Source organism: Alternaria conjuncta, assembly GCF_024043145.1.
Source record: "Alternaria conjuncta strain BMP 0040 chromosome Unknown scaffold_13, whole genome shotgun sequence".
Taxonomy (NCBI): domain Eukaryota; kingdom Fungi; phylum Ascomycota; class Dothideomycetes; order Pleosporales; family Pleosporaceae; genus Alternaria; species Alternaria conjuncta.
Window position 1 is genome coordinate 128139 of NW_026250102.1, and position 25616 is coordinate 153754.

The 25616-nt window shown below is 54.2% G+C and overlaps 8 protein-coding genes across 8 annotated transcripts; 1 reads left to right on the forward strand and 7 right to left on the reverse strand.

Annotated features, from left to right (window-relative positions):
* Window positions 1–371: 371 nt before the first annotated feature.
* On the reverse strand, window positions 372–2191 carry J4E85_008342 (uncharacterized protein; the record flags this gene model as incomplete). The annotated part of the gene is made up of 3 exons (XM_051472568.1): window positions 372–1021; window positions 1076–2011; window positions 2086–2191. The coding sequence occupies 3 exons, from the start codon at window positions 2189–2191 to the stop codon at window positions 372–374; spliced, it is 1692 nt and encodes a 563-aa protein (XP_051323389.1).
* An 857-nt stretch (window positions 2192–3048) lies between these two features.
* J4E85_008343 (uncharacterized protein) lies at window positions 3049–6079 on the forward strand (the record flags this gene model as incomplete). The annotated part of the gene is made up of 2 exons (XM_051472569.1): window positions 3049–3244; window positions 3291–6079. 2 exons carry the CDS (start codon window positions 3049–3051, stop codon window positions 6077–6079), a joined length of 2985 nt encoding a protein of 994 aa, XP_051323390.1.
* Window positions 6080–6166: 87 nt separating this feature from the next.
* J4E85_008344 (uncharacterized protein) lies at window positions 6167–7827 on the reverse strand (the record flags this gene model as incomplete). The annotated part of the gene is made up of 3 exons (XM_051472570.1): window positions 6167–6276; window positions 6326–7264; window positions 7311–7827. The coding sequence occupies 3 exons, from the start codon at window positions 7825–7827 to the stop codon at window positions 6167–6169; spliced, it is 1566 nt and encodes a 521-aa protein (XP_051323391.1).
* A 784-nt stretch (window positions 7828–8611) lies between these two features.
* On the reverse strand, window positions 8612–10369 carry J4E85_008345 (uncharacterized protein; the record flags this gene model as incomplete). The annotated part of the gene is made up of 2 exons (XM_051472571.1): window positions 8612–9031; window positions 9230–10369. 2 exons carry the CDS (start codon window positions 10367–10369, stop codon window positions 8612–8614), a joined length of 1560 nt encoding a protein of 519 aa, XP_051323392.1.
* A 623-nt stretch (window positions 10370–10992) lies between these two features.
* J4E85_008346 (uncharacterized protein) lies at window positions 10993–12559 on the reverse strand (the record flags this gene model as incomplete). Its single annotated transcript, XM_051472572.1, has 2 exons — window positions 10993–11411; window positions 11461–12559. The coding sequence occupies 2 exons, from the start codon at window positions 12557–12559 to the stop codon at window positions 10993–10995; spliced, it is 1518 nt and encodes a 505-aa protein (XP_051323393.1).
* Window positions 12560–13871: 1312 nt separating this feature from the next.
* Window positions 13872–14753, reverse strand: J4E85_008347 (uncharacterized protein; the record flags this gene model as incomplete). The annotated part of the gene is made up of 2 exons (XM_051472573.1): window positions 13872–14296; window positions 14351–14753. The coding sequence occupies 2 exons, from the start codon at window positions 14751–14753 to the stop codon at window positions 13872–13874; spliced, it is 828 nt and encodes a 275-aa protein (XP_051323394.1).
* A 742-nt stretch (window positions 14754–15495) lies between these two features.
* J4E85_008348 (uncharacterized protein) lies at window positions 15496–17469 on the reverse strand (the record flags this gene model as incomplete). Its single annotated transcript, XM_051472574.1, has 1 exon — window positions 15496–17469. One exon carries the CDS (start codon window positions 17467–17469, stop codon window positions 15496–15498), a length of 1974 nt encoding a protein of 657 aa, XP_051323395.1.
* Window positions 17470–18191: 722 nt separating this feature from the next.
* Window positions 18192–24501, reverse strand: J4E85_008349 (uncharacterized protein; the record flags this gene model as incomplete). Its single annotated transcript, XM_051472575.1, has 2 exons — window positions 18192–19276; window positions 19326–24501. The coding sequence occupies 2 exons, from the start codon at window positions 24499–24501 to the stop codon at window positions 18192–18194; spliced, it is 6261 nt and encodes a 2086-aa protein (XP_051323396.1).
* Window positions 24502–25616: the final 1115 nt, after the last annotated feature.

The window sequence follows — 25616 nt, forward strand, 5'->3', positions numbered from 1 at the left end:
CGTCGCCATTATATCATTTACTACGGTCCGAAGATCATTGTCAATCAACTGCCGGACCGACCCGCGGGATTGGTATAGAAAGTAAGCTGATGTGAAGCCGCATAGGTACCCATGAGTTTAAGTTCAAAGCGGCGTGGTGTATATCGTCCTCCCGAAGGAGACCCTGGCGTGGATGACGTGTTAGACTGAGGCGGGAAGGTGCGAAAGCGGGGAAATTGGGGATGGATAAACTCCACGCTAACTGGTGATAATCGTGTTGCTATCTACTCCAAACGCGTTCCAACTGATGTGGGGAAGCAAAAACAGCGACACATGTTCCAGAACATCGTCATGTCTAACGGCCCAATTTGTCTCTACGTAACTTCGTTTCTTCACAACTCATTGTGCGCCGGCGCAGCCTTTTGTACCTCGATGCCACAGACTGCAGGCGTACCTACTTCCATTCGGTAGACGCACTTTTCTTCCTCAACGATCTTCCATATCTCGTCATTTTCGGCGCACGCTAGAATGACCATGGTGCTTCGGTTGGGGCCGTTCCAGCAGTGTTGACCATTCTCGTACTTGATTGCAATCCTTTCTCCACTGCCCAAGCCCTTGCCATCGGCAGGAAGCTCTTCATCGACGGTGATGGACTCAATGCGCGCGAAGTTGCCCATGCCAGTGTGGCCACCGCCTTTCTTGGGCTTCTGAGTGGTTTTTGAGAGGAAGCAGTGCTCATATGTGTATTCGCCAGAGTCTGTGGAGGTGCAGCGATCCTTGAGGGCGCGGAAGATGGAGTCTGGTCCGTAGTCTTTGGTGAGATCCTCTTCGTGCCTTGTAAGTTCCGACTTGTCGCCTTCGAGTTCCTTCTTCGCAGAGTCAAGCTGTGACTTGGCATCGGTAATAGCCTTTGATTCTGGCGCGTCGCCGGTTGTGGGGTCTGCGAGGATACCGTTCTCGATGAGCGCGACACGCAAGTCGCGCAGCTTGCTGTCTACCCAGCTACGGATGGAGTCGGGAAGGTATTCCTCGAACTTGTATACTGCGTGCGATAGTCAGTAGATAGCTCTAGATGCGTCATGGAAACAATGCTTACGGAGCTCCACGTCAGACTCTTCGACTGTCTCGAACTCGTCCCATTTGATGACGCTCTCAGAGTCTGGCTTGAGAATCTCATCGAGGTCGCGGTCTAGAGCGATGTTGGGTCCCGGGCGTTCTTGCGCAGCATAGTTCTCCCAGGCCTGCACGGCACGCTTCACGCCCTCGTCGTTGAAATTGGGGTTATACTCCTCCTTGAAGCGCCTCAACATGCCCTCGAGCTCCTCAACCCGAGATTGTGCCGCGTTCCTCTCATCTCGTACGCGGTTGACGTTGTCGGTAAGCTCTTGGATTCTGTCCTTGGTGAGGCTGGCCAGTACTGTGATCTTGCCGCCCTTGCCTGCGCCCTTGACGACCTTGCCTCGCTCGGCCCTCTCGATCTCGGCGAGGCTCTTGGTCAGCCCGTCGACCTTGAGAGTCGCACCTTCTATCTGCGTCTTGAGTGTCTGAATGCGGTCCTCGACCTCCTTCCGCATACGACCAGCCTCGGCGATGAGCTCCTTCCGCCGTTGCTTCGCAGCAGTCAGGCTCTTTTGTCTCGCCTCGTCCGCCTTCCGCCATTCTTTCCCAATGGTCGCGCACTTGTCTTCACACTTGATGCCGCCTACTCGCTCGTATTCGTCGCTGCCGTCACAGCATAGTTCGTAGTCGCATGCGCCATCGTTCACGTTGGTGAAGGGGATGTAGCTCGGCTGGTGGCCCTTGTTCTTGCAGTAGAAGCCAGGAAGGGCAGGCGTAGCGTTGATGTCCTTGCCCTTGAAGCCTAGAGGCTGGGGTGGGGAGAGAGGCGAGAGGTAGGCGCACGCCGAGGTGCCTGGCTCATCAGAGCCATCGGGGCAGTCGCAGTAGTCGTCGTTCAGGCGTGCGACTGGGAGTTTGATGGCCGGATTCGAGATACAAGTGAATGTCTCGGCATCCTTGTAGTACTTTGCAACTGCACATCGACTATCAGCTATACTCCAGCGTCTACGTGGAAGCTCTCGGTGAGCTGTAGCATGTGCAACCTACACTCCGGAGCGACACCCCGCGGCCGGGCGGGGTCTGACGCCGCATCTGCGGTACTGGCTAAGATAGGGAGAATGAAGGCTAGCAAAGACACGTGCTTCCTTCCCATTTTGAGTGTGGAGAGAGCAATTGGAGCTCGAGGCCTCAAGATGCTCGAAATGCCACATCGACATAGTTTCAGGGTCCACTGGCCCGTGCGCCGCCATCCGAGCTGCCCCAGCCCTCACCTCCACCCAACACTCCACAACTCCAGCGCTGGACGTCACGCTCAACCTACAAGGTCGTAACTCGCGACTCTGTATTTACTCGCTATCGTCTTGGTGCACACATCTGTCCGCAATAATGACCGGCACTCGCACATGTGGGTCGGCATCGCGTCCAGTCGGAAATGACTTCAACTCCGTGTAGCCTGTGTGAGTCGATTGGAACGCGCACACTGACCTTGTCCACGGCATGACTGTTTCGCATCTACTTTACCGTCTTTTCGAATTATGCGTCACCCAATGTCCTCAGCGCCCAAAAGTGCGTTTGGCGCTCAGCTCGGACATACCAGCATTCCTCGGCATCAAACGAACAGTAGCCTCCTGTCCAGGCCGCATTACCAAATTTGCCCCCGCCAGCATCATTCAATCGCGGACCCGGTGGATCTGTTCCTCAAAATCGGCCATCCATCGGGCCTACGACGCGGCTTTTGGGTGGCCGTCTATGTTCCGGTCTCTAACAAACGCTGCACATGCAATCGATTTGCTCCGTCTTTGAATCTTGGACATCCACATCCGGCTCTAGTATGGCTGAATTCGCACGCTAGAATGATGTCTTTTGTTTGCATATGCGCCCAATTCGCGTCAGGATTTATGCGGCGAGGTCATCAGAGTATACTTCTCTTCCTTCTCGAATCTCATCATTCTATCTTTGAACATCGGCATCCATCAGTTGCTCATAACATCATTTGCTTACTCCAACAACATGGCATACGCTGACGAGGATGAAATCGACTGGAGCGACGGCTCTTTCGGCGCTCCATCTCGAATACCGATCGATGCTACACCAAGTTCAACTACTCACAACCCAACTGCGGACGCTCATGAGGATGAAGATTCACTCTTCGTGTCGGAAACCTACGATCCACACCGGATACCCAGTGGTTCTACACTTGCAGCTGGTGAGAAGCTTGCTCTGCGTAGAGGTCGTTCACTGACACTTGATAGCTCCTGTGAACAGCAATGACACATTCCAAAACCCTTCGCGTGTCCAACGAGCTCGAGCCGGTGTTCACCTGAACCGTCGAATACCCTCCAAGGCGGACTACGTGAACTACGTCCTTTACCAAGCTAGCCAGAAGGCTTACGAAGCCACCTTTCTGAACAACTTCGTAGCGCATGCCCTGCATCCCGACCGCCTCGCTCAGTGTTCTGAAGATGCAAACAGCGGCCGCCAAAGCATCGCCGAGTACATGAAGTCTGTATCACATGAGGTCAACGGTATCACGAAGAAAATGATCTGGAATGGCCATTGCCGCACTGTACACCTTCTCGCTGGAGACGGCATGGATGGCGCGCCGTTCCTCGATCTACATACTCTCGACACCAGACCCTTCTCGAAGTACGGTCCTGGCAATCTCTTTCCCGTAGCAGACAGAGTCAACGTGTCTTGGCACCGTACCAGCTCCCATCCTTCGATGGTACGATACTCAACCAAGGAGTACGAACTTGGCTACCAGGCCGGTCCATTGGAGGATCTCGACGCTGTATCCCAGACACTGTTTCGAAAGGAGAACTTCGGTGTAACTTTGCCGATCGGACGTGCCGTCAAGCTGTCAACATCCAAGAAGCGCAAAGGTCAGAACATGCCTGGAGCAGCAACCAGAGATGACAGAATGGTCTCGTCTCGTCGGGACTGGATTCCTTTCCCGCAGCTGGCCACAATGTCGGACTTTCACGACCCTCAATCCATTACAAGCACTCCTCTCGATATCGTTCACGAAGCAAACGCGGCTGATGCCCACCAAGAACCTCGGATACTGTCAGATCTCAGCAGACTCTATCACGACTCTGTAGATGCTCTGTCTCCAGATCTTGGACAGGAAGAAGAACTACATCGGCCTTTCCCTCGTTACGCAGAGCTATTAATTCCCCATGATCCTGAAGTACCGATCAGCGACCGTGGCGGTGCATGCAAGCAGGGCAACAGCACCGAGCACGTAGAGAAGGTACACCACTGGCGAAACAGGCTGATCAAGGATCACAAGCGCCGGCTGACACTTAAGTGGGGCAACCCATCGCAGGCTCTCGATCATGCATTCCAGAACTTCAAGCAAGTTGTCGCAGCAGCCATGTCTATGGGTATTCGTCCCATCGCCCACGACTACCAGAAGAAGCTCGAAGCCATCGCATCCAGAGAGCGACTTCAAGAGCAAGCGGGAATTTCTGCTCGGTCACAGCAGAATAGTGAGCGCCTGTCCACTGAAACTACCACGGCTGACTCTTGTGAACCGCAATGTCTTCCAGTGGACTCAGACATGAATACTCCCGAGTCTTCCTCCTTCTCTCCTCCACAAATCCTTCGACGAGATATTGGTATGTCTTCGGACATATCCAATCCCGAAAAGACATCCTCGGAGCCCTCTAAGAAGAGGAGGAAGAAGAACCAAGCCGTGAACAAGCAAATCATGCGAAGTCACTCTACCCAGCAGCAGTCGACTGCACCCAAGCTAAACAAGCCATCGACCAATCAGTCAGCCGTGAAGGCTCCGTCGGCACACAAATCACCATCGTCCCATCCGAGTGGATCCACGACTTTGGAACCCCATCAACACCTTCCCCCCAACGCCTACTTCGAGCCGATCTCAGTAGATGAGAAGTACGCGTGGCGTTGTCGTTGCAAACATGCAATGGGCCACTACTACAACTCCGGGAGCCGCAAGAACTGTCGAGGCTGCAACACCTCGCTCAGTGACAATCACGCTGTTGAGATGGACTTTTACATGCCACTGAGGTCCTTTTACCACCAACCCGCACCAGACATGCGTTGGAAGCCTAGCAAGCAGGCTGCTCGACTTCGCAAATCAGACCGACCTTGTCACAACGCTGTGGCGAAGGACGCATATTGGGAGGCCGTAAGTACTGGTGCGACTGAAGAAGAGGCTCGGCAGGTTGCTGTCGACGCAGTGGTTCGTTACCTGCGACCAAAGCCACCGCCGAAAGCGCCGACGCCTGAGACGACACCAGAGCCAGAACCAGAGCCCGATCTTGGTCCCCATCCTAGTGGCTCGACTACTATGGAACACGGTCAGGAGATTCCCGACGGCTATTACTGGAAGAAGCAGAAAGCAGACGAGCAAGTTGCCTGGCGATGCGACGTCAACCACGGTCTCGGACGGTACTACCTAGCGGGCGACAAGAAGACCTGTCCAGGATGTGGAGCTGGCCGGACTAGTCTAGGCAAAAGCGAAGATATGGACTTCTATCTCCCGTCCGGTGTCGTCGTCCGCCAAGAAGCACCAGGCCTCTCCATATGGAGACCTAGGAAGCCATACAAGATAGGCAAACCCGCTGCTACGAAGCGGGAACCGGTTAGTCACAACCAAATGTGTGCGAAGGTGTATTTTGGACTGCTCGCCGAGGGAAATGAAGCAGAAGAGGCTCTAAGGCTTGCAATAGAGAGAGTGGATAGTGAGCTGGACAAGAAACAAGAAGCTAAGATGAAACGACAGGAAGCGAGAGAGGAGGTTGGAGACGAAGATGCGGTTGAGGGTGCTAGCTCTTCTGTTAGTGTCGAGAGGAGGGACTCCGCTGCTACGAGTCGCAACTCGAGAGGAGGCTGTACCATGTCCCTCGTCCCGAAGAAGCGTACCATGGATGACGTCATTGAAGAGAGTTTGGGTGAGCTTGTGGGTGATCTTGAAGATGGGGATGTGGGAAGTGAAGGGGAGTCTGGGGATAGTGTTGCGATGTCGTCTTCTGATGAGGAAGATAGCTCTGCCTCGGACTCGGAATGAGGGTGTAGTTGTATCATGTAGCTGTAGTGAATGAATTGTACTTCATGCATGCTGGTTCTGGCGATAGCGTACACCATCTATGAAACTCTACAAAGGGTTCGCTCCCTTAGGAAGCTTGACCTTGAACACCAAAACCTGATTGTCAAGGTTGTATCCAGACGCATCCACGTACTTGTTCTGACCAAAGTTGATGTATCCTACGCCACGTTAGCATGAGCGTACGCAGACGAACGAAAGATAACCTACCGTTCTGAGTAATAAAGTCATTATCCGAGAAAGACACCAAATAGTACTCCTTCCCCTCGTCCTCATCCTGCCTCTCACTCCTACCAATCTCATCATCCTTATCAACAGGCAACACAGCAAAGCTCTCCCACTTCTCGTTCAGCAGATTTGCGTCTTGCTCGCCGCCATTGTGAAGACCAAATCTACCGAGCTGGTCGTTGTTGTTGAAGGATAGCCACGGGCAGTAGGTAGCAGGCACGATACCGCTCTTCAAGACACCGTCTTTGCTTGCGATTTGTCCTTTGACATCATCGGCCGCTGTGCCTGCGACGTTAGTGGCGTTGGAAATATCAATTACATCCGCGTTACGGTAGATAGACAACGTGCTTTCAGCGCCATGACCAGCATTGGAGTCGCGCGCTAGAACGAGGAACTGGGTTTCGGAGATATAGTGCATCTCGGACTGACTGGCGACGCGCCCCGTCGGCAGCACAGGTAGCTGAACAGCATATTCCGCCTCGAGCGTCGTCTTGTCGTCTTTGACACGGTACTTGAGGAGCCGAGTGTTGCGACGCTTCTTCGCGGAGCTGCCGCCGTCCTGCATGGTAGCGCTCTGGAGCATGGTGTAGAGGTACTTGCCATCTGGGCTGGCGGTCAGAGCTTCCAGGCCCTGATTGTTGCCTCGGCCGCTGTCGGGGTCCTCGGGCACGATCTCTAGATCAGGGTCGTAAATGGGTGGGGAAGCTGCGTTGAAGCTGTCGGTTCCGTTGCGGCGGGGGACAAGAGCCTCGGGGGTGCGAATGGCCTTGATCATTTTGCCCTTTTTGTCGAATTGGTAGATGTATGCGGCGTATTCGTCACTGATCCAGAAGGTCTTGTCGTCTCCGAGGACTAGGCCTTCGGTGTCTAGTGGGATACGGGCTCCACCGGTTCCATTTTGGCCGAAACCGTTGCCAGTGTCTGCAATTATCAGTTCTGGTAATTGATATATGAACGCAAAACTTACATCTAGCTAAAGGAAGAGTGGGAAACCCAGGGTACGTAATAGTCTCCGTCGGATCCAGCCCAGTCAAGGGCGTACCATCCGGCCCAGTAAGCAGCAGCGTATCGACATAAGATAACTTCCAATTCGGACTATTGACCGGTTTCTCAATCGTTGCCTCAACCGGCGTAAAGACAACGCTGAACTTATGGATGCGGGTCTGCGTGTTCTGCGTACCCTGAGTATTCCAGCCACGATCAGGCAGACCCCAAACAACACCCTCGTAGGAGCCTTTCTTGTACTTCCAAGACTTCTTCTCGAACGCAATCGCGCTTCCAATACCGCCAATGGTGTCGCCGAACTTGTCGCGAGCGTCGCTGACGAGTTTTCCATAACCTGCTAGCGATTCGTAGGTGTAAAGTTTGCCGTTGCAGGTGGTGACATTGGCTGCTGCAGCATTATTATCGCGAGTGATAACCGGACCAGCAAAGACTGTGTTGACAAAAAGCGCCAGAACGCTGAGTGAAGCGACAAACAGCATTGCGAAGAGTGGGTTAACTGTCGCGTGCCTGAGCAGATGATTTTTGAAGAATGTCAACAGCATATATACATGCCCGTCAGGCCCGGGATGATCCCGCGATGACGCGACCCGACAGCCAGGCACACGAGGCTATCTTGATGCATACCTACACCAAGAGCCACACGTGCGCTGTCTGTTTGGCTGCGACCGACGAGGGTACAAATGCAATAGCGGCATGGCGTTGTGGGAGCCGTGTGTCCAGGCAAATGGCGTCGAAGAAGCGGCATGTAGGAGCAGATGCTCTGCCATGGATGTCACTAAGACATACCATGCAGCGCAGTGGACTAGAAGCTCCAGGTAAATGTCCCAATGATGACGGCGAGGTATGTGGAGAGGGATGCGCACGTTGCTTGACAACATGATGTGAGTCGCTGGCCGGAAATGGTGCCGAGGCAGGCGTTATTCCCGATGGGGCATGCGACATTGGTGGGCGGGTACTTGGTTCAACATAGTTCAGCTTTTAGAGAGTACATTCAAGCCGTCTTTTGACGTCGGAGTCAGTAATGGAGTGGGCTGCCCAGTTCGGCCGGCACCGGAGTAGAAAAAGTGTAAACATTCGTGAGATAACCCTTTCCAACCAATTCGCCAACCTATGCTACCTTTTGCGAGCCCCCCAAGCCTTACCCTACGACAGACAACCCTAAGAACATGAATAACAAATCGAAAGAATGCGCTTATCCAAATCAATCACCAAAAACAAAAACAAAAGAATACACAATGGAAATATCATCATAGCAAAGAGTGTTTATCGAAACAACCCCCGTTTCCTCGGCGTCCTCCCCCCATCCGCCGTCACCACCCCTTCCTGCGCCGAACTCGAACTGCCCAACGCAGGCATAGTATGCGCATGCACCAGCGGCGGCGCCTCAATATGTCTCTGACCCTGATACGGCGTGTTGTGACTCTGATACGGCGTTCCCTGTAACTGCTGCTGTTGCTGCTGTTGATACGGCGTCGGTAATTGCTGCCAATTCTGCTGGTAGCTTTGCTGGTTATAACTATCGTTGTAACCGTTGCTGATTACTCTGTGCGGCGTTTGCGGGACGAATTCGTTGGGTTGTTGGTGGGATTGTGTGTGGTGGGATTGTTGTTGCTGGGAGCGGAGGAGGCCGAAAGCCCAGTTTGAGAGGTTGAAGCCGCCGAAGATTATTATGGCTGTGAAGATCTGCGAGCGGGGTCGTTAGTCTGAGTTGGGATATATATTTGGGGGTTGGGGTTGGTCGTGATGGAAGCAATCGCAGGACTGGGTGTACTGGTTGTGCGAACGCGTATGCGCAGTATCAATGTGCTCGCGCCGTTCGTAGGCAGGGCTATGCACACTGGCAGCCCATCTTCTAACGACGATAAGGAGGAAGCAACATACCATAGACTTATAACTAAACTCCTCAACAAAAGAGTTAAAAATCATAGCAAACGTCTTCGCCGTCACCGTCGCTCTCGCAACTTTCTTCGGATCGCGATTCATGCACGTCTCCCAAACACCACATGCCCTCTCCATCGCCGGCACGACTTCCTCCGGCCGACACCGGTTCCGGTTGTATTCGATGGCGCATCCGGCGATTTCGACCATGACTTCTGATGCGTGTTTGGAGGATTCGATGTCGACGTCGGTCATGACGCCCGCCCAGGCGGAGTAGACGATGTAGATGAAGAGGCTGCCGAGGAACATGTTGACGGTGAGTTGGAGGTAGTAGGATAGGACGGAGGGGAGGTTGGGGTGCGCTTCGACCCACGAGAGGAAGCCGCCTACGCTCATGGCGAGAGTCTGCTGGACGGGGCCTGCCTCTTTGGGAGGGACTTGGGGTCGTCTTTGGAGTTCGTTGTCGGAATCTTCGCGGTCGTCGTCGTCGTGGACCGTGGCGCGCTTCTTGGACCGTGACCGCTCTGACCGGCGCTTGACTATGCGGTTCTCGGCTTTCTTGGAGTAGTACTTCTGCGATGCGTCTTTGTCCCGCTCTCTGTCCCGCTCTTTGGTGGGGCTCGGCGTGGACATGAAGGTCCGCTTGAACCAGCTGTCTCGCCGCCCGCCCTTTGCATCGCCGTTGCCTAGCCGCCCCATCTTGCTCGCCAATTGTGTGTCTGGTGTGCCAGGGTCGCTGTCCACTTGTGGTGTGCCCGGTGTTTCCCCGCCGGAGCTGAAGTCGAGGTCGTGTGAGGGCGTTCGCATAGACCACGGGCTCGGTTGGATGTGTGCAGGCACCGAAGATGCGGGTGTGGACGGTAGCGGCTTGCTGGGATCGCGGCTGAAGTATGTCATACGGTTGTCGGGGTCGCGCAGCCGATTCGGTGTCGCGAAACCGTTTTTGGAGGGAGAGTCTAGGACGGAATGAGGGCCTGCCTGGCCGAAAGAAGGCCCTGAAGTCAGCGGTTGTGTTTCCCCATGTGTGTTCCGTCCGAATGGGAAAGAGGGGCCTGGGGACTCACGCTTCTTTTGTTGGCTGGCAGCGAGGAAAGGCGATTGAGCGTCGATGGGGCCTGTTTGGTTCGTCCACTCAAAGTCCATGGGCGTCGTCGAGGGGCGGTGACTTCGCGACATGATGTTTGCCAGCGAAATTACGGGACAGGTGGAAGGTTCGGTTCGGTGCGTGCGTCGTGGCGTGTTGCGCTGTTGTTGATCAACACTTGTGTGTCTAGGGTCACAGTTGCGGACTTCCGGCACTAGTCTCGATTCGGGTCACTACAGTTGCAGTAATGTTGTAGGTTTGATTGCCACTGGCGAAGAGAGTACTGTTATTTTGTATGTAAGCACGGAAGTAAGACGCTCGAAACATTGTGAATTAACCGAATGCACGAGCATGTCTTAGTGCTTTGGGTGGACTGCTAGTGGGAAGTCATCCTCTCTGCCAGCTTCTCTAGAGTTCATGGAATTTCATAGTAGTAGGTATAGTACAGTGAAGATCAAAATGCAATGCCTCTGAAAGGCCCTCATATGAACAGAACTCCCTAGAACAAAGATAGCCGCCTTCTCCTGTTGGGCATCTCTCCTGGCCAAATAGGTGGCATGACGGGCGAGACCCCCAGTGATTCCGCAAGCAAGCACAACTCATCATGCTGGATTTTTCCACCGCCCTCTCCAATCCGACACCTCTCGAAACAGCTATGTCTCAATCGCCGGCTACGCTCCTTCTAGGCAGGCGTAAGACCAACCTGCGTACCGTTCATTGAGGCCAGAGTCAGTGTGAGACCCTCTCGCCATGGACCCGGGTCCCGGCTCTCCATGGTCTTGAACTCTTGCACCATACGCACAGTCACGTAGCTCGCCTCGGTAAGCGCATATTGCTGTCCGAGACAGATACGTGGGCCGCCGTTGAAGGGCAAGTATTCCCAGCCTGGACGGAGAGTCTCCCACCTCTCGGGCTTGTACTCGTCTGCGTCTGGGCCGTAGAGATCGTGGCGGCGGTGCATGGTGTATGGGGAGTAGCCGACGGTCGTTCCTTTTGGTACGAACATAGGTGCTTGGCCATCTGGACCACCTCCTCGGGGTAGTACAGAGTCGCGGATGGCGAGGCGAGAGTTACCGGGGACGACTGGGTGGAGACGGAGTGCTGGTTAGAATTAGTATTATGATATATCAATCTCAGTACGCAGACTCACATTCGTTGAGGCACCACTTGACGTATTTAAGGTTCCTCAACTCCTCGTACGTTGGTGTGCGACCTCCCAGTGCCGCAACCTCCTCCCTCAACTTGGCATAGATATCAGGCCTCTTCGCAATCTGGAAGAACATGTTGCTGAGCAGACTAGCAGTCGTGTCACGCCCGGCAAGCAGGATGTTGATGAGTTCCTCGCGGATGCGCTTCTTGTCGGTAGTCTGCTTGGCCACCTCTTGGATAAAGTAGTACTTGTCGTCCTTGCCTCCAGCGCTCTTCTCAGCATCCAATTCTTCCCTGAAACGGAGCGCATCGTCGACGAACTTGTCAACATAGGCGTGGCAGATGTTGATGGCCTTCTTGCCCTCGGGGTTCTTGCGGAAACGGTCGAAGATGCCCCAGCGGGTACGGGTCGTGATATCGTCTTGTGCGGTGGTGAATGCCTTGCTGAAGATGACGTCCTCGTTGTTTGCGTCTTCCTGGCCGACCATGCGGAGCGAGTTGGTGGAGTGGTTGAAGAGGAACTCTGTTGCGGTGTCGATGGTCAGGCGGAAAAAGAGCTCTTGCAAATCGACAGTAGCGCCATCCTTAGGGATGTGCTTGAGCATAAGCTTGAAGTGCCTCTCAAACGCCTCGATATCAGCTACTTGATCGCGAGCGAAGTTGGGTCGCAGCAAGTGACGGCTATTAGCCCACCTCTCACCATCCGCATTGAAGATACCATGACCCAACAGAGGAGTAAAAGCAGCTTGCCTATGCCCAAAGCCATAGTCCTTGAACTTCAAACTCAAGATCGTCTTGACGTTCTCCGGCTCGCAAGTCGCAATGAAAGGCATGGTAATCAGCCTGTTATGGAAAGTGTTACCGAGCCGTCCAAAGCGCTTTCTGTTCTCTTCCAGCAGGATGTGGTGCTTGCTGTTGTATGCCATGATCTTCACGTTGTCGATTCCGAAAATAGGGTCTTTGTGGAACTGCGCCGTGCATGGTTGGCAGCCATTCTCTTTCTTGAAGCGCTGGCGCGCGAGGTAGAGCGCAATACGGGTGTATAGGATATAGGATATAGCGGCTCCCGCAACGATGAAAAGTAGTGGCGATTGCGCCATGGCGTCCGTAGGAATTGTGTTGTTGGAGAAAGGTAGTGGTTTTTCGGAAAAGGTTTTAGTGATGACGTCGTGGAATGGCGATAGTGGGCAGCCGCGTCTTCGTGGGAGCTATTTGTATGCTTTAGTCGATGCAGTCGCGTTTATTCCACGAGGTGTTTAACCGGTCCCTCACAACCAACCCAGTTGTTGATGTGGAAAGAGTGATTGCAGGGTAATAGACACAGCCGCTGTCAGGCCCACCTTGAATCCACAGCTTGAAGCGTTCCGAGGTCTGTTGTCGAGCCAAGTCCAGGTAACAGACACCCAAGTCTTCTTCCCCTTGTCTTACGTCCGTATTCAATCAATGTCTCTTTTCTTACTCGCAGAAAGATTTGTCGTGCGACTGCTCGGCCGAGGTCCAACAAAGTGTTCGGTCTCCGTCGTTGTTCCGCACTCCGCTGTACTGTCCAAGAATCCCGGTGTTACCACCAAGAGGCGGATGGTCGTTCAGTATAGCCACGGGCTTGGCTGAGTACTTCCAAGAGTTTGTCGTAAAATGTCAACACAACAAAAATACATCACTAGTCACGGGGCCAGCCACTCTCTTATACCACCTACGCCCGTCCGAAATTCTAGGGGTTCCACAAGCCCATCGTCTAACAAGCCCACGGCACACTTCACAATTTGAGCACTCAGCTCCGGACACGGTGCAAAGCGGCGCCCGACTGCTGAGGTAAACGCCCATTCGGAATGGAATGCGCTCGCGGAGGCTAGAGCATAGCGTGCGCGCTCCGGAGTAGGTTTTCGGTGATGCCGCTGCTGCAGCATCCCTGCTGCAGCCCCGTTACCGAGGCTGATTCGCGGGGGTCGTGATTCGCCCAGATCTGATACAGCAGATCTGCGAATTCGCATGTTGGGCCTAAACGGGTTACTGCCCGATAGGTGTTGTATGCAGGCTCGGAGGACTCGGAAGTTACTGTAATGAGGTGCGGAGGGTAGTCATGTGTTGCAGGCGAGAAGGGAATGTTGCTTGTTGCGGGAATCATCAGAGTCAGCTGGAGGGGAATCATGGGTTCCTGGTGACATTGTTGCAGTGTAACACAGGCTACGATAGTGTGCACAGTCAGCTCATAACTTTAATCCGACTCTTTTCACTTGAATTACGATGTATACTTTGTTGCTACATGCCAATGTCTTGGACTGCTGATGGTGAAGTCGATACACGTCACCCGCGTGCGCAAGCGCAAAGCCCACGTTTGGGTCTGTCCAAACGGCCCGCTGCACGAGGCAGACTCCACTTCACATGCTGCCTCCGAGGGTACAGCGTGGATCACTAATCCGACGAGATCCACTTCATGTGATTGATCGTTTCCTTCTCTAGGTACTCATATACCTGTGTGTAGTCTTTGCACACATGCTTCGCGTCCCAGCCGTCACTTCCACCACGATCTTCGCCATGCTCGTCGCCGGGGAAGCTTGTCGCAGCCCCTTCTAGTGCCACATCTCCAGCGCACATTATCGCCTGTCTAATGTATTCGAAGCAGTGGTTGATGTGCCATGGCATCTTGACAGGGTTTGCCGACACAGGTGATGCGACCATGAGCTTCATGGAGTTGTACGCGCCCAGTATAGTGTAGAGACAGTGCAGCTGATGCGTTACGGACGTGGTGAAGACGGTGTGATTGGGGTAATCGTGTATCGGGTGCGGGAGGTTCGAGTATTCGGAGGGGTTCTTCACGTTGACGTAGCCCAAGCCCTCTACGGGGATCGTCAGCACTGTTCAACCGCAAGAAACCAGAACGATGTACATACCTGGTACGATGCTCAGCCATGCATGCTGTGTCTCGTTGCTCCAGAACTCCGCCGCATCTTCTGGGGCGAACACAGAACTGGGCTTAAAGCTCACAATCTGTTGGGAGAATGTTGGCGCGAAGCCTGTGATGTCCCCTGCGAGCTCGTATTGATGGCTTTTCGCATGCTTTTGCCATCTCTTCTCCACCAGCAAGCCTACAATGGCGAGGAGAAGCGCCGTGTCTAGTATCCAGCGATACCCCTTCAGCTTCTTCCACACTGTCTTGCGTTTTCGTCGCGGCCGAACTGCATCTTCTGTATCCCAATCGTCAACCTCCGTACTCGAATCCGAGTGATCGTCAACGTTGCGAAGGGCGTCGTATCGTTGGTCGGGCTTTAACGGGTCGTTCGTCGCGAAGGCCATGATGGACACGTCGTGAGTCGATTTGTGTGGTGCGAATGCCGGCATTACTGTAGCTGTGGTTTGGTAAGGATGAATGGGTAAGCGCAAAGATACAATGGCGTTGACGCGGCATCGTGATCATCTGCTATGACGCTCAAACGTATACTGCGACGCCAATCGTTAGATGAGACGTGATCCGGCTTGGAAGACGACGATCGTCACGCCGAGCCCTGAATCGTTAGCATAGATCAAATGTCTTATTAGAAGTATCAGCTTCCGGGTTGCATCGTAATAGCATGCGCGTATAGGTACGGCACGTTGCATTGCCTTTCCTGGCGTGAGAGATAGACGTGAGTGGCAGACGCGCCGCGATAGATATCAACGCAGACTTTACGATGACGCGAAATCAGATCGAAGTTCAAATCGAAGGAAGAAGGCAACGCAACAATTTCATTCGTATTCATGGTAGAGTCAGAGGTTTGGCGCCGACGACGATGCTTGTGGGACGCGATGGCGCTAATCGGAGTCTATCGATAATCACGCCAAGGACTCCCCAGCCCACACCACCTGCCACTGCATTCGGCATCATCACCGACCACCCTCTGACCATGAGATTGAGATCAACGCGCTCCGATCCGAGTCATACTCTACAGGTTATCGATGCTCTTCGAGCGAAATTAGAAGATACCATCGCCACATTACCTCCGGCCCATTCGTCTGCTCGGCCAGTATCAGCCAGCATCATCCACTCGCCTTCGCTTCCTCACTCCACTATCCGTATGTGACGTTTACTGGCAGTCTGCTGCGATGGATGAAGGATGGAAGGTTCGCTGCTGTTCCTGAGCGCCTGTGCGGCATGCTCCTTAACGGTCGGCAACGTCACCGTTGAAATATCCTCATCAGTAAAGAGACCGAGTGCCTCAACAGACAACTCCTTCCTGCGCGATGGCGACCGTGCTGCTGATGCGGCATGGTTACGCGCGTGCATGCGCTTCTTTCCCAGCGACACAGAATCCCTATGAGCAAACAGTTCAGGCGACACACCACCCGAATGAACGATACGAGAGTGCGCGATCGTAACAGAGTCGCGATGGTCGCGGAACTTGGTATCTGCTTCTTCGAGGTTCGAGAGCTTTCGGATCATTGGTGGTGGCTTGGCGTTTCTGCCTCTGGTATGCGGGACCTCGACACTGGGCACGACAAGAGTGTGCTCGGAGGGTGGTGATGATCCCATTTCTGGAGCGTGTGGTGGCGTCACTTGAAGGGCGTTTCGAAGCGATATTTCCTCACACGACACGCTCCTGGTCAGCGGCGCGCTTACGGGGCGTGATGAGACGCTAGAATGCGCACCGCTTGTGATACGGCTGTTTGGAGGTACTGTTGCTGCCAGGTCTTCGTCGTCGTCTACCGCACAGTCGTAGCGAGTCGCCCGGCCATCATCATCAGGAAATACCACAATAGTGGGCTTGAAGCTGTCTGACGGACTGTTCCAGGTTCCCGACCATCCTGCGAGCTTCGAGTTGACTCGGTCAAGGCCACCACGTTTGGCGCTCGGGCTGGCAGTTTCCAACGCATGACTTGCTGACGAGCTTCGTCGTCCCCGCGTCCTGATGGTGTGCTCTTCTGGCACATCGTCCCAGATTACCTCATAGCTGCCACTCTTTGTCTCGATGATTTGCATTGTAGGTGTTGCTGGGTCAGCGCTGTCGTCATGGGTAAGGCCTTGTGCGTCCCATGAGGGAGCTATAGCGATGACATGTACGTCTGTCCGTGTAGTAGCTGGCTCCGCTGCAGCGCTCTTCGCTATGTTCATCGTGTTCGGGCATGATGGGCATGACTTGACGAGTTCTGTATGATTGCTGACCGACCTGGAGCTCTCTCCGGTATCACTTGCTAGAGTCCGAGCCGAGACTTCTTCCGTGATGGGTGCCGGGGGTAATGAGATCGATTGCTTCGAACCACTTTCTTCGAAATCGACAGTTTTCACGCGACGCAAGGTCTTGAGCTCGGCGTTGATGCTTTCTTGTTGCAATCCGGTCGGTGGTGTGGTTGTGGTACTCTTCGCCTTCTTTTTTATACATGGCTTCAGCTTCGTATTCCCATGGCGCGTCTTTGGGTTTGCAAACGCTCTTGCTGGGTCTGGCTCTGACTTTGAACGCACAGCAGTGGACCTGATGGGACTTGGCCTTGCACCCTTTTTGGCCTGGTTCTTATTCGGCTCGGGAGTTCGAGATCGCTTGGCCATGGGCTTTGTCTGCTCAACGAGTTGCTTCTGGAGACTAGCAGATGAAATATTCGGATCGTGGTACTGAGATTTTAGTTCGTATCTGGAGTTGCTGATAGAGCGCTGAGATCCGGGGCGTGGAGGCCGTAGCTGGCTACGCGTCGGTGTTGGGGTCGGACGGGTTGTATGGCGCCCATCCTCTTTCGAGCGCACCGCCTCCAACGCGGCAATCGCAGTCAACCGTTCATTCCGTTCTTGGCTCGGTATAACCAGTTCGCTCGCGGATCGTTTTAGCGACCGCCTAGAACTCGCCTTCGAAGGCTGACTCGCTGACATGTCAGTCCGATCGTTGCCCGTTGTTTCGGCATCATGCGACGTCGTCGTTGAATAAGCAAAGTGAGGCTCGCGCTCTTCGTCAGGTGTATAAGGAGGAGTGTTGGGGCCTGCCTCTTTATCGGTTGTGAGGTACGAGGTGAGCTTGGTGATTAAGCCATCGCCGGAAGTCCCAAGCATGGTAGCTGAAGATTACGATGGATACGTCAACCGGACAGCAAACATTCGTCAGCGTATGAGTTGGAGTGTGAAGGGCGATGGCAATTATCGTGATATATAGATCGTGACGTAGGAAGTTCGAAAGTCAGTGATAAGAGGATTTAGGGTGACGTTTTAGTCGCGAGGAACGTGTGTGCAGTAACAGTCAGGGCAACCGTGCAGTGGAAAGATTCGGACATGCGGAAGGCAAGGTACGACTTGGGACGGGAGCTCTTACCCTCCACAGAGCCATCATGTTTTGGCCTCGGGAAGTGACACCGCATGAGCGTACCTCATTCGCACTGCCTTGAACAAGCAGGGCATGCTGAAGTCGAGATAGAAGAATGCGACAAAGATTCCGATTTCTAGAAAGATATGCGGGATCAAGCCACCGTTGACGCGATACGGCTCATGCTCTTCTGTAGCTTGCAATGATTAGGTATCTATAACGGCAAAGGTGACTTCTTGCGTGTCCACCCCTCAATGACGGTTGACTGGATACCACTTCCTGTCACATATAGTTTGTGAATATCTTTTTTTTGAACGAATGAATTACTAAACTCTATCATAAGAAGCAACATCGAAGCCTCCAACCTGGATATCAAATGGCCAATCATCTACTTTGTCGAAACCGCCACAAAACGCCCCAATCAAGTAAATCTCGTAAATCTATCTTGTCTATGCCATACATGCCGCCAACCTGCTCACGCAGCAGCCTCAGTCTTGGTCTCCTCTTTACCACTCTCCTCGTACTTCTCCCAGTTGGCCAAGATGTTGCCGATCTTGGGTGAGTTGGTGAGCTTGTACACGTCCTCGAAGTACTCCTTGGTCAACGCGAAGGGCTTCGCGGTTACGTTGGGGATGTACTTTCCGACTAGCTTGCTGGGGTCGATGGAGGTCTTGTGGATCTTCTTAAGAAGGAAAGACCTGAAGGGCTTGACACCGGATCGCAAGAAGGTCGAGTGGAAGGGTACGTCGATACCCTTGAGCGGGATGGTAGCGAAGCCACGCTGCAGGTCGAGCGGCTTGGGCTTGGCCTCTGTCTGCTCGGCGCAACCCTTGATGATCTCAACCAGGTGGTTCTTGACTTCCTCTAGCGACAGAGTCTGCATGAGTGCTTGGATGTCGATCTTCTGTTGCTTGAGGTAGTTTGTCACGCCAGTAAGGCAGTCGAGAGCGCGGAGGTCACCGGCAGCAACGTACTGCATGTTGGCGATGTTGTAGTTCACAATCTCCAAAAGCCATCCGGTTGTCTCGGCAATGTTCTCGACAACGTATTGGAGAGCTTGCTCGTTGAAGGTCTTGGAGATCCTGCTGGGGTTGACAGCGCACATGGAGTAGTTGGAGCGACCGGTCTCGTCACGCTCGACCGCGACTTGCATGGTAAGACCACGGTAGAACACGACTGAGACTAAACTCTCGATAGGCATGACCTCAGCCATGGCCGCAAGAGCGGAGTATTCACCGAGAGAGTGCCCAGCGAATGTGCTCTCGACCTGGATCAGACCCTTGGCGCGCATGTCCTCGAACGATGCCTTCTCCATGAGTGTCAGAGCAGGCTGTGTGAATTGAGTCGCTGACAACAGACCAGTCGGCGACCGGTAGGTGTACGATGTGGTGTTCTCGTCAATCTCCTTGAAGATCTTCTCAGACTTGATGGAGCCGTCCGCAGCAACAGTCTCGAATGTCATGGACATGTAGTTCTGGCGGATGGCCTTGCCGACTGGGCCACCAAAGTGAATGGTGAGCTCCTTGGGGTTGTTCTTCACGATGTTGGTAATTGCGAAGCCTGTTGTGAATTAGCCACAGTATGATATAGATGAACGGTGCAGACTTACCATAGTTGTCCATGAAGTGCTTATCGGCACGGTCCCAGACTTCCTTGGCGACAGGACTGCTGTTGTAAAGCTCCATACCCATACCCTGTTCTTGCGATCCTTGTCCAGTGAAGACGTATGAGGTAGTGGGTTGCTCAACCTCAGCCTCGCCAAGGAGGACCTTGTCTTCGGTCTCCTGGTTGCTGACTTCAATCTTGATGATCTTACGACCAGACACCATACCGACGTGCTGAAGCTTGACATCAAGCATGTCATCGGGAAGCACCATGCCCACGAGGTTGACGTGGTAGCTCCTAACACGACCGACATTGTTCTCGGCGGCCCAGGTCTCTACCAAGCTTCGGACAGCTGCGCTGGAGTACATGCCGTGGGTGATCGTACCAGGTAGGTTGGCGTAGCTGGCAAAGACACGTGAGACGTGAATGGGGTTGTAGTCGCCAGAGACGCGAGCATAGTTCTCGTTGGAAGCAGGTGCCTTGAGCTGAAGCGGTGCCTTGCCGTGAAGTGGGATAGCGTTGTCGAACAGCACTGGCTGATCAACCGCAGCTCCGTTGCGCTCCAAGTAGTCGAGGACGGGGTTGCCGTATGCGGTGCCCGAGCTGTATTGCACGGAAGCGATTTGGATCACCTCCTTAGTCGGAAGTTCGAGCAAGACCTCTCCTTGAGTCTCGATGTCAGAGAAGACTGTCTTGTTCTTGTATCGCACGACAGTCTCGAGCTTGAAGAGCAAGGTCTTGTTCAGCAGGTCGATCTCAGGCTCCTCAAAGTTAAACCACTCCTTTGATCGCAGAATGGCCACGTCCTTGCTGGTAGCCAAGTTTAGCTGAATGGGCTTCTCGACCTTCCTCTGGAACGTGTTCTGGAAATCATCATATGCGCCGCGGTAGAGGAATTGACTAGTGACTTCCATCACTGGCTTACCATCGCGGGTGATGGTGCCACAGACCTCTACCATCTTACCAGAGTCCTGGTTGATGACAGCATTGATCTGTGCAGTGGTGTCGAGAACATCGCCCTTCTTCAAGGGCTCAGCGCCAGAGATCATGCGGAACCCGTTGGAAAGATGGACCAACTTGAGAAGGTCACCATCGATTGCGCGAGGGAAGATAGGCTTGGTGATGGCCTTCCAGCCGACAACGATGGCGAAGTCCATGGGGGCGTAAACTTCCTTGCCAGGTCGGTCAACAAAGGCCTCACCCTTGTTTCCGACTGCGTGGACGAAGTCGTTGATAGCCTCACTTGTTACAGTGGCGCGGCCACCATCGAAGCGTGAAGTGACGGACGCATCGAATGGGCAAGCCTCATCTCCAAACCAGATCTTGTAGTAGAAGTCCTTGATGCGGTCGTTTCGGGCATCCATGACCTCATGAATAGGCGCGTAGCCTACGTCAGGACGGTAGGTGAAGCGGAAAGGTAATGCGACTGCGTGTCCAATGGCGGTACGCTCCTCGTAGATGTTGAGCAGGATCTCGCTGTCTTTCGTGAGGCTGACTTCGACGGTCTTGATTAGCTTGCCGCCGTGGTGCAGCTCCTTGACGATGATGGCAGTCTTGGCAGGCTCGTTGGGGTTCTGAATTTCGACAACCATGCCAGGTGTGGGAGCAAAGACCCTGGAAGTAGGGTTGGTCTGGAAACGCTGACCCTGCACAAAGATGTCCGCAGTGAAGAAAGCATGTCTCCATGAATAGCTGGAGCCTGCCAGGAGTTGCAGCCATGAGTGTACTTCTGGCATTGTGGCGTTGGGAGCAGCGGAGAGGCGGTAAATGACCTTGTTCTCGAGCTCTGAGACGGTAAGACCATCGACCTCTAGACCCTGGGGTGGCGCTAGCAGGTTGCTACCGAAGTACTCAATGACGGGAACCTTGGACTCGTCATCGCCGTAGATGTCGTGCATAAGGAGCTTGATGTGACCCTCGTGGACACCATCCAGGATCTCCTTGATGGGCTCGTCAACCTTGGTGGAGTACTTGACAGCCATGGGTCCTTGAAGGATACATGTCCTGCCAACGTCTTGGTCAACGACAGCATCGAGATCCTCGGATTGCCAGAGTGAATCCTTCTTGAAGAAAAACTCAAAGGTCTCGTCAAGGACGGGAACGAACGGCACAGGCTTCTGTCCACGACGTTGGCAGAGCAACAGGAAGTGTTGCACATCTTGGGCGCTGATGAGCTGGTTGTCGGCATCGGGGTAAGCCTTGAAGACCTTCTCGAGCATTGGGAAGGGGTCGTTGAGCTCATCGTAGTTTTGGATGAGTGACTCGCTGCTAGCTTTGCTGAAACGCTCTTCCAATCGGCGGATGAAGTCGCCAGTCAAGCGCTTCAAACTCTGGTCGATCCAGCGGGATTGGTGCTTGACGTACATGAGGTCTACCATACGTTGGACAACCTCAGTGTAGGTCATGTCTTCCAAGTCAACTGACTCTCCCTTCTTGTTCTTGCCGAACCAGACCTTCTGGAAGTCCTTGTTCAGCTTCTCGATGATGTACTCGCGCATCTTCTTCAGTTCGGGGACACGCTTGGCCTTGTCGAGACTAAAGATCTTCTGGTCCATCTCATGCCAGAAGATGACACCACGAGTGGCAAGCTTGTGGATTGGCTCACCCATCTCAGAGCGAACAGTGATGACACCTCCAGCTGGGCCCTTGTAGGTCTTCTCCCAGTCCTCGTCGTCAAGACCAGGGGCGTCAACGATAGCTTGTTTGGCCATCTTTGATGTGTAGCATTCCTTCGCCGTCATTACGCGACTGCCGAACAAGCAACCGTCATATGGCATGGGTGGGTATCCAAATTTGGTAGACCATTGACCGGTGAGGTATGGGTATGTGTCTTCGGCACCACCGAAACCGGAACCTGCGACGAGAATCAGGTTCTCACACTTGCGCAGACGGCTGTACATCTGCAGAATGGGCTGATGGAAGTCCTCGAAGGAATGATGACCTCCACCACGACCACCAGTCCATTGCATCAAGACCGGGAAGGTAGGGTTCGCCTTCGCAATGTTAATGGTCTGCTGAATAGCCTCGACGGAACCAGGCTTGAAGGCAATGTGCTTGATGCCAAGGGTTTCGATGTATTCGTTGGCTACTTCAATGGATGGAACACCAGCACCGATGGTAAGACCTTCGATAGGAACACCTTCGGCCCTGAGCTTGGCCAAGAGGGGGATCTGCCAGGCCATAGCGCGAGGGTTAACATAGATGAGGTTGACGCTGATACCACGACCAGCAGGAATCGCCTTCTCGACCTTAGTGATAGCTTCGGTCATGGTCTTCTCATTGTAGTAGCCACCGCCAGCAAGCTCGATCTCATAGCCGGCATTCATAGTCGCTGCGACAAAGTCCCATGGAACAGTGCAGGGCGTCATACCAGCCACCATCACGGGAGGCAAACCGAGCATGCGGCTCATCTTGGTGTCGACGTAGGTCTGCCCAGTAGATGTCTTGACGAGACGCGGCCCGTGCTCTTTGACCCAATCGACAGCGTACTTAACAGCGTGATCGAAGTCGCGATCGAAGATCTCGGGCTTGTAGCCAACTTCGGCATTTTGTCCATCGATAGCACCTGCAAGGATGACACGGACACCAGTACCGTCCTTGTTGCGGTTGGTGAGCACTCCGAGACCTGAGATACCACCGGGGCCGAAGTCGAGAATGTGGGTAGCCTTGGGGAAGACAGTTGCCTTCTCCCACTCGACCGAGTCGGCAGTGATCATGCTGACAAGGCGAGGCACGATGTTGTCGCTCTCGGTCTCGCGAAGGTCTTGGCCTGTATGTGTGTCATACATGGGGATGCCAAGATCGGCGGTAGAGATCTTGATTGCCTTGAGATCATCTTCGAGCTGCTTGGTCGCATCTACCAGATATGGGCTGTGGAAAGGAGCAGTGATGGGTAGGAAGCGGTTGACAAAGCGCACTTTGCGCTCAGTGTAGGGAATTCTCGTTTGGTCCAGGCCAGTCGGGGCCTTGTCCTTGCGCAAACGAAGGTTGAGACCGTACAGAGAGATTGGTGGACCTGTGACTACGAAGTTGCGAGCGCTGTTGACTAGAGAGATGGCAATGTGCCGATCTTGGGGCAAATGGGCATTTGTCGCGTCAATGTGGTCCTGGACTGCTTTTCTTGAGAGATCACGGATGGAAAGCATAGGCGTGGGGACACCCTCGCCGTTCTCGTCCGAGTCTTGCAAGACTGTCGGTGCCAGCGAGGTTCTGGGGAAGGCTTGCTGACTCCGCGCACCGATCCAGAAGAGGATCTCAATGGCTTTCTTGGCAGATCGCTCGAAAGATTCCCAGTTCTTAGCTTCGGCGATGGCGGCGGCTGTAACGACACCCTGTGAGTGACCGGTTACACCAGACAGGCGGCTGCGTACGTGGCCAGGATGGCTGCCGAGCACTCTGCACGTTACGACGTAGTGTGCAAGCTGAGTCAACCCAATCAAGGGCAAACTGACAGGTGCCGAAACCAGGTAGTCGGTATCGGGTTGTGAGTCTCGGTTGTTGAGCCATCGCATGACATCGAGGCCCTTGGAGTAGAGCTTCTCAGCGCGTGGGTCACGCGACAGGACGAGGAGATGCTGTGCCTCGGCCGCAACAAAGTCCTCTACGAATGAAGGGTAGGTGTTGTAGATCTCGCGGAGTTCATCGAAGTACTCCTCGATGTTGCCCTGGCCGCCCAGAACAGCGTAGATGAAGGCATTCTCGTCGGAAGCCTCGCGGAAGAGAGCCGACTCGTGGTGCTTGATTGGCCTCTCTACCGCCGCGCGAGCAGCGTAGTATGACCGCACCGTGACCAGCTTCTTCTCGGTGATGCCGGGCAGAGATGCAGCCAGCGCGTGCACCTCGTTGCCGCGGAGGAAGGCACGCTCGAATTCGGTAAGAACGAGCTTGAGCACCTCCTCGAAAGAGTCAGGGTCCTCCCCCTCCTCTACCTCCTTCGCGACAAAGCCAAGGTATCGCGCCACCAGCTCCGCCACCGATGATGGCTCATCGTCTAGGGCGAGCTCGTCGGTGGGCTCTGGGAGCGTCGACTTGAACGTGTCCCTCAATTGTTGTGCATTGAAGTGGAGGGCGGTCGGGATGAGGAGCGTGTATTCGAGCGAGCCGTGGGAGAGGATGAGCGGGCGCAGGTTTGCCGCAGAGCGGGGCGTGGAGATGCCCGTCTGCTGGCCGGAACCGTACATGGTGGATGTGGGATTACTGGTGTCCTATAGGAACTGGTAAGCTGAGTGCCTGGGAGAGATGGAGGTGAGTGACGGGTAGCGGAAGGCGCGTACCTCGGACAGATTATAGGTGTGGAAGGAGCGACGTGGGCAGGAAGGAGCGTCTGAGCAGTGTGAGCTCGCGTCTGGTATGGCGGGGGAGGTGCAATCGACGCAATGGCCCGGGCCAAAAGACGTCCGGAAGACAGCTGTCTTGAAGTGCTCGCAAGAAAGACTCGATGCGTACCTCTTCACTCAGACAGAAGCTAATCTGGCCGGTGTGCTGGGATAGGGCCCGTACTGCTAGTAATGTGTAGCAGCTCCCTTGCTATGTGCGGTGCGGTGTGCGAGGGGCGTGGAGAGAATACCGCAGGCAGCAGGATTACGAACGGCCCCAGGGTTTAAGAAAAGTAATCAGAAGGGAGTGCTTATGCAATTGGGCGGGGAGGAGGTGAGGAATGGGTCGGAAGCGGTGCGCTGGCGTGGTTATGGTCGCGCCGTCTGGGTCGACTTTTTCGAGAGGAGCTCAGATTTGGCCCGCATATCATGGGTCACTAGCGGCGGCAGGGGTCTGCGGTATGTTCCTACACAAATGCTGGGGCAGAGGCACTCAACAAGTCGCCGCCATGCGCTTATCCGCGCCCACGCAGCTGTTGAGGACACGGTGGGCCGAGTTTCCAAGTTTCGGTGCGAGGCTGGCACCCACTCGCAAGTCGAACCGCAATCCCCTTCGTGCGGTGGCCGCCTGTTGTTCGCTCGCAAGCCCATCTTCTTCCAGGCGAGATTAGTTCGTTGAGCACCGGCCAAAGCAGTAACGAGCTGCAGTCGCAGGGGTCTGGAATTTTAGTACCGCCAGCCCGAAGCGGGAGAAATCCTCAACGCCCGGCCATATCAACGCCGCGTGCTGCTGTCCAGCAAGAGATAAACAGCCAATGCGTTGAGTGTCCTGTTCCTGCAACGTCCGCTGACCCTTCCCTCATTTTTTCGCGAAGAAGAAGAAAGTTGTCGTTCGCGGGGAGCCAACGCACCCCTCCCGGACCCTTGAATCGTCTCTCGTGCTCTCACCGCACTATACACTACCCACCCACCTAATAGCG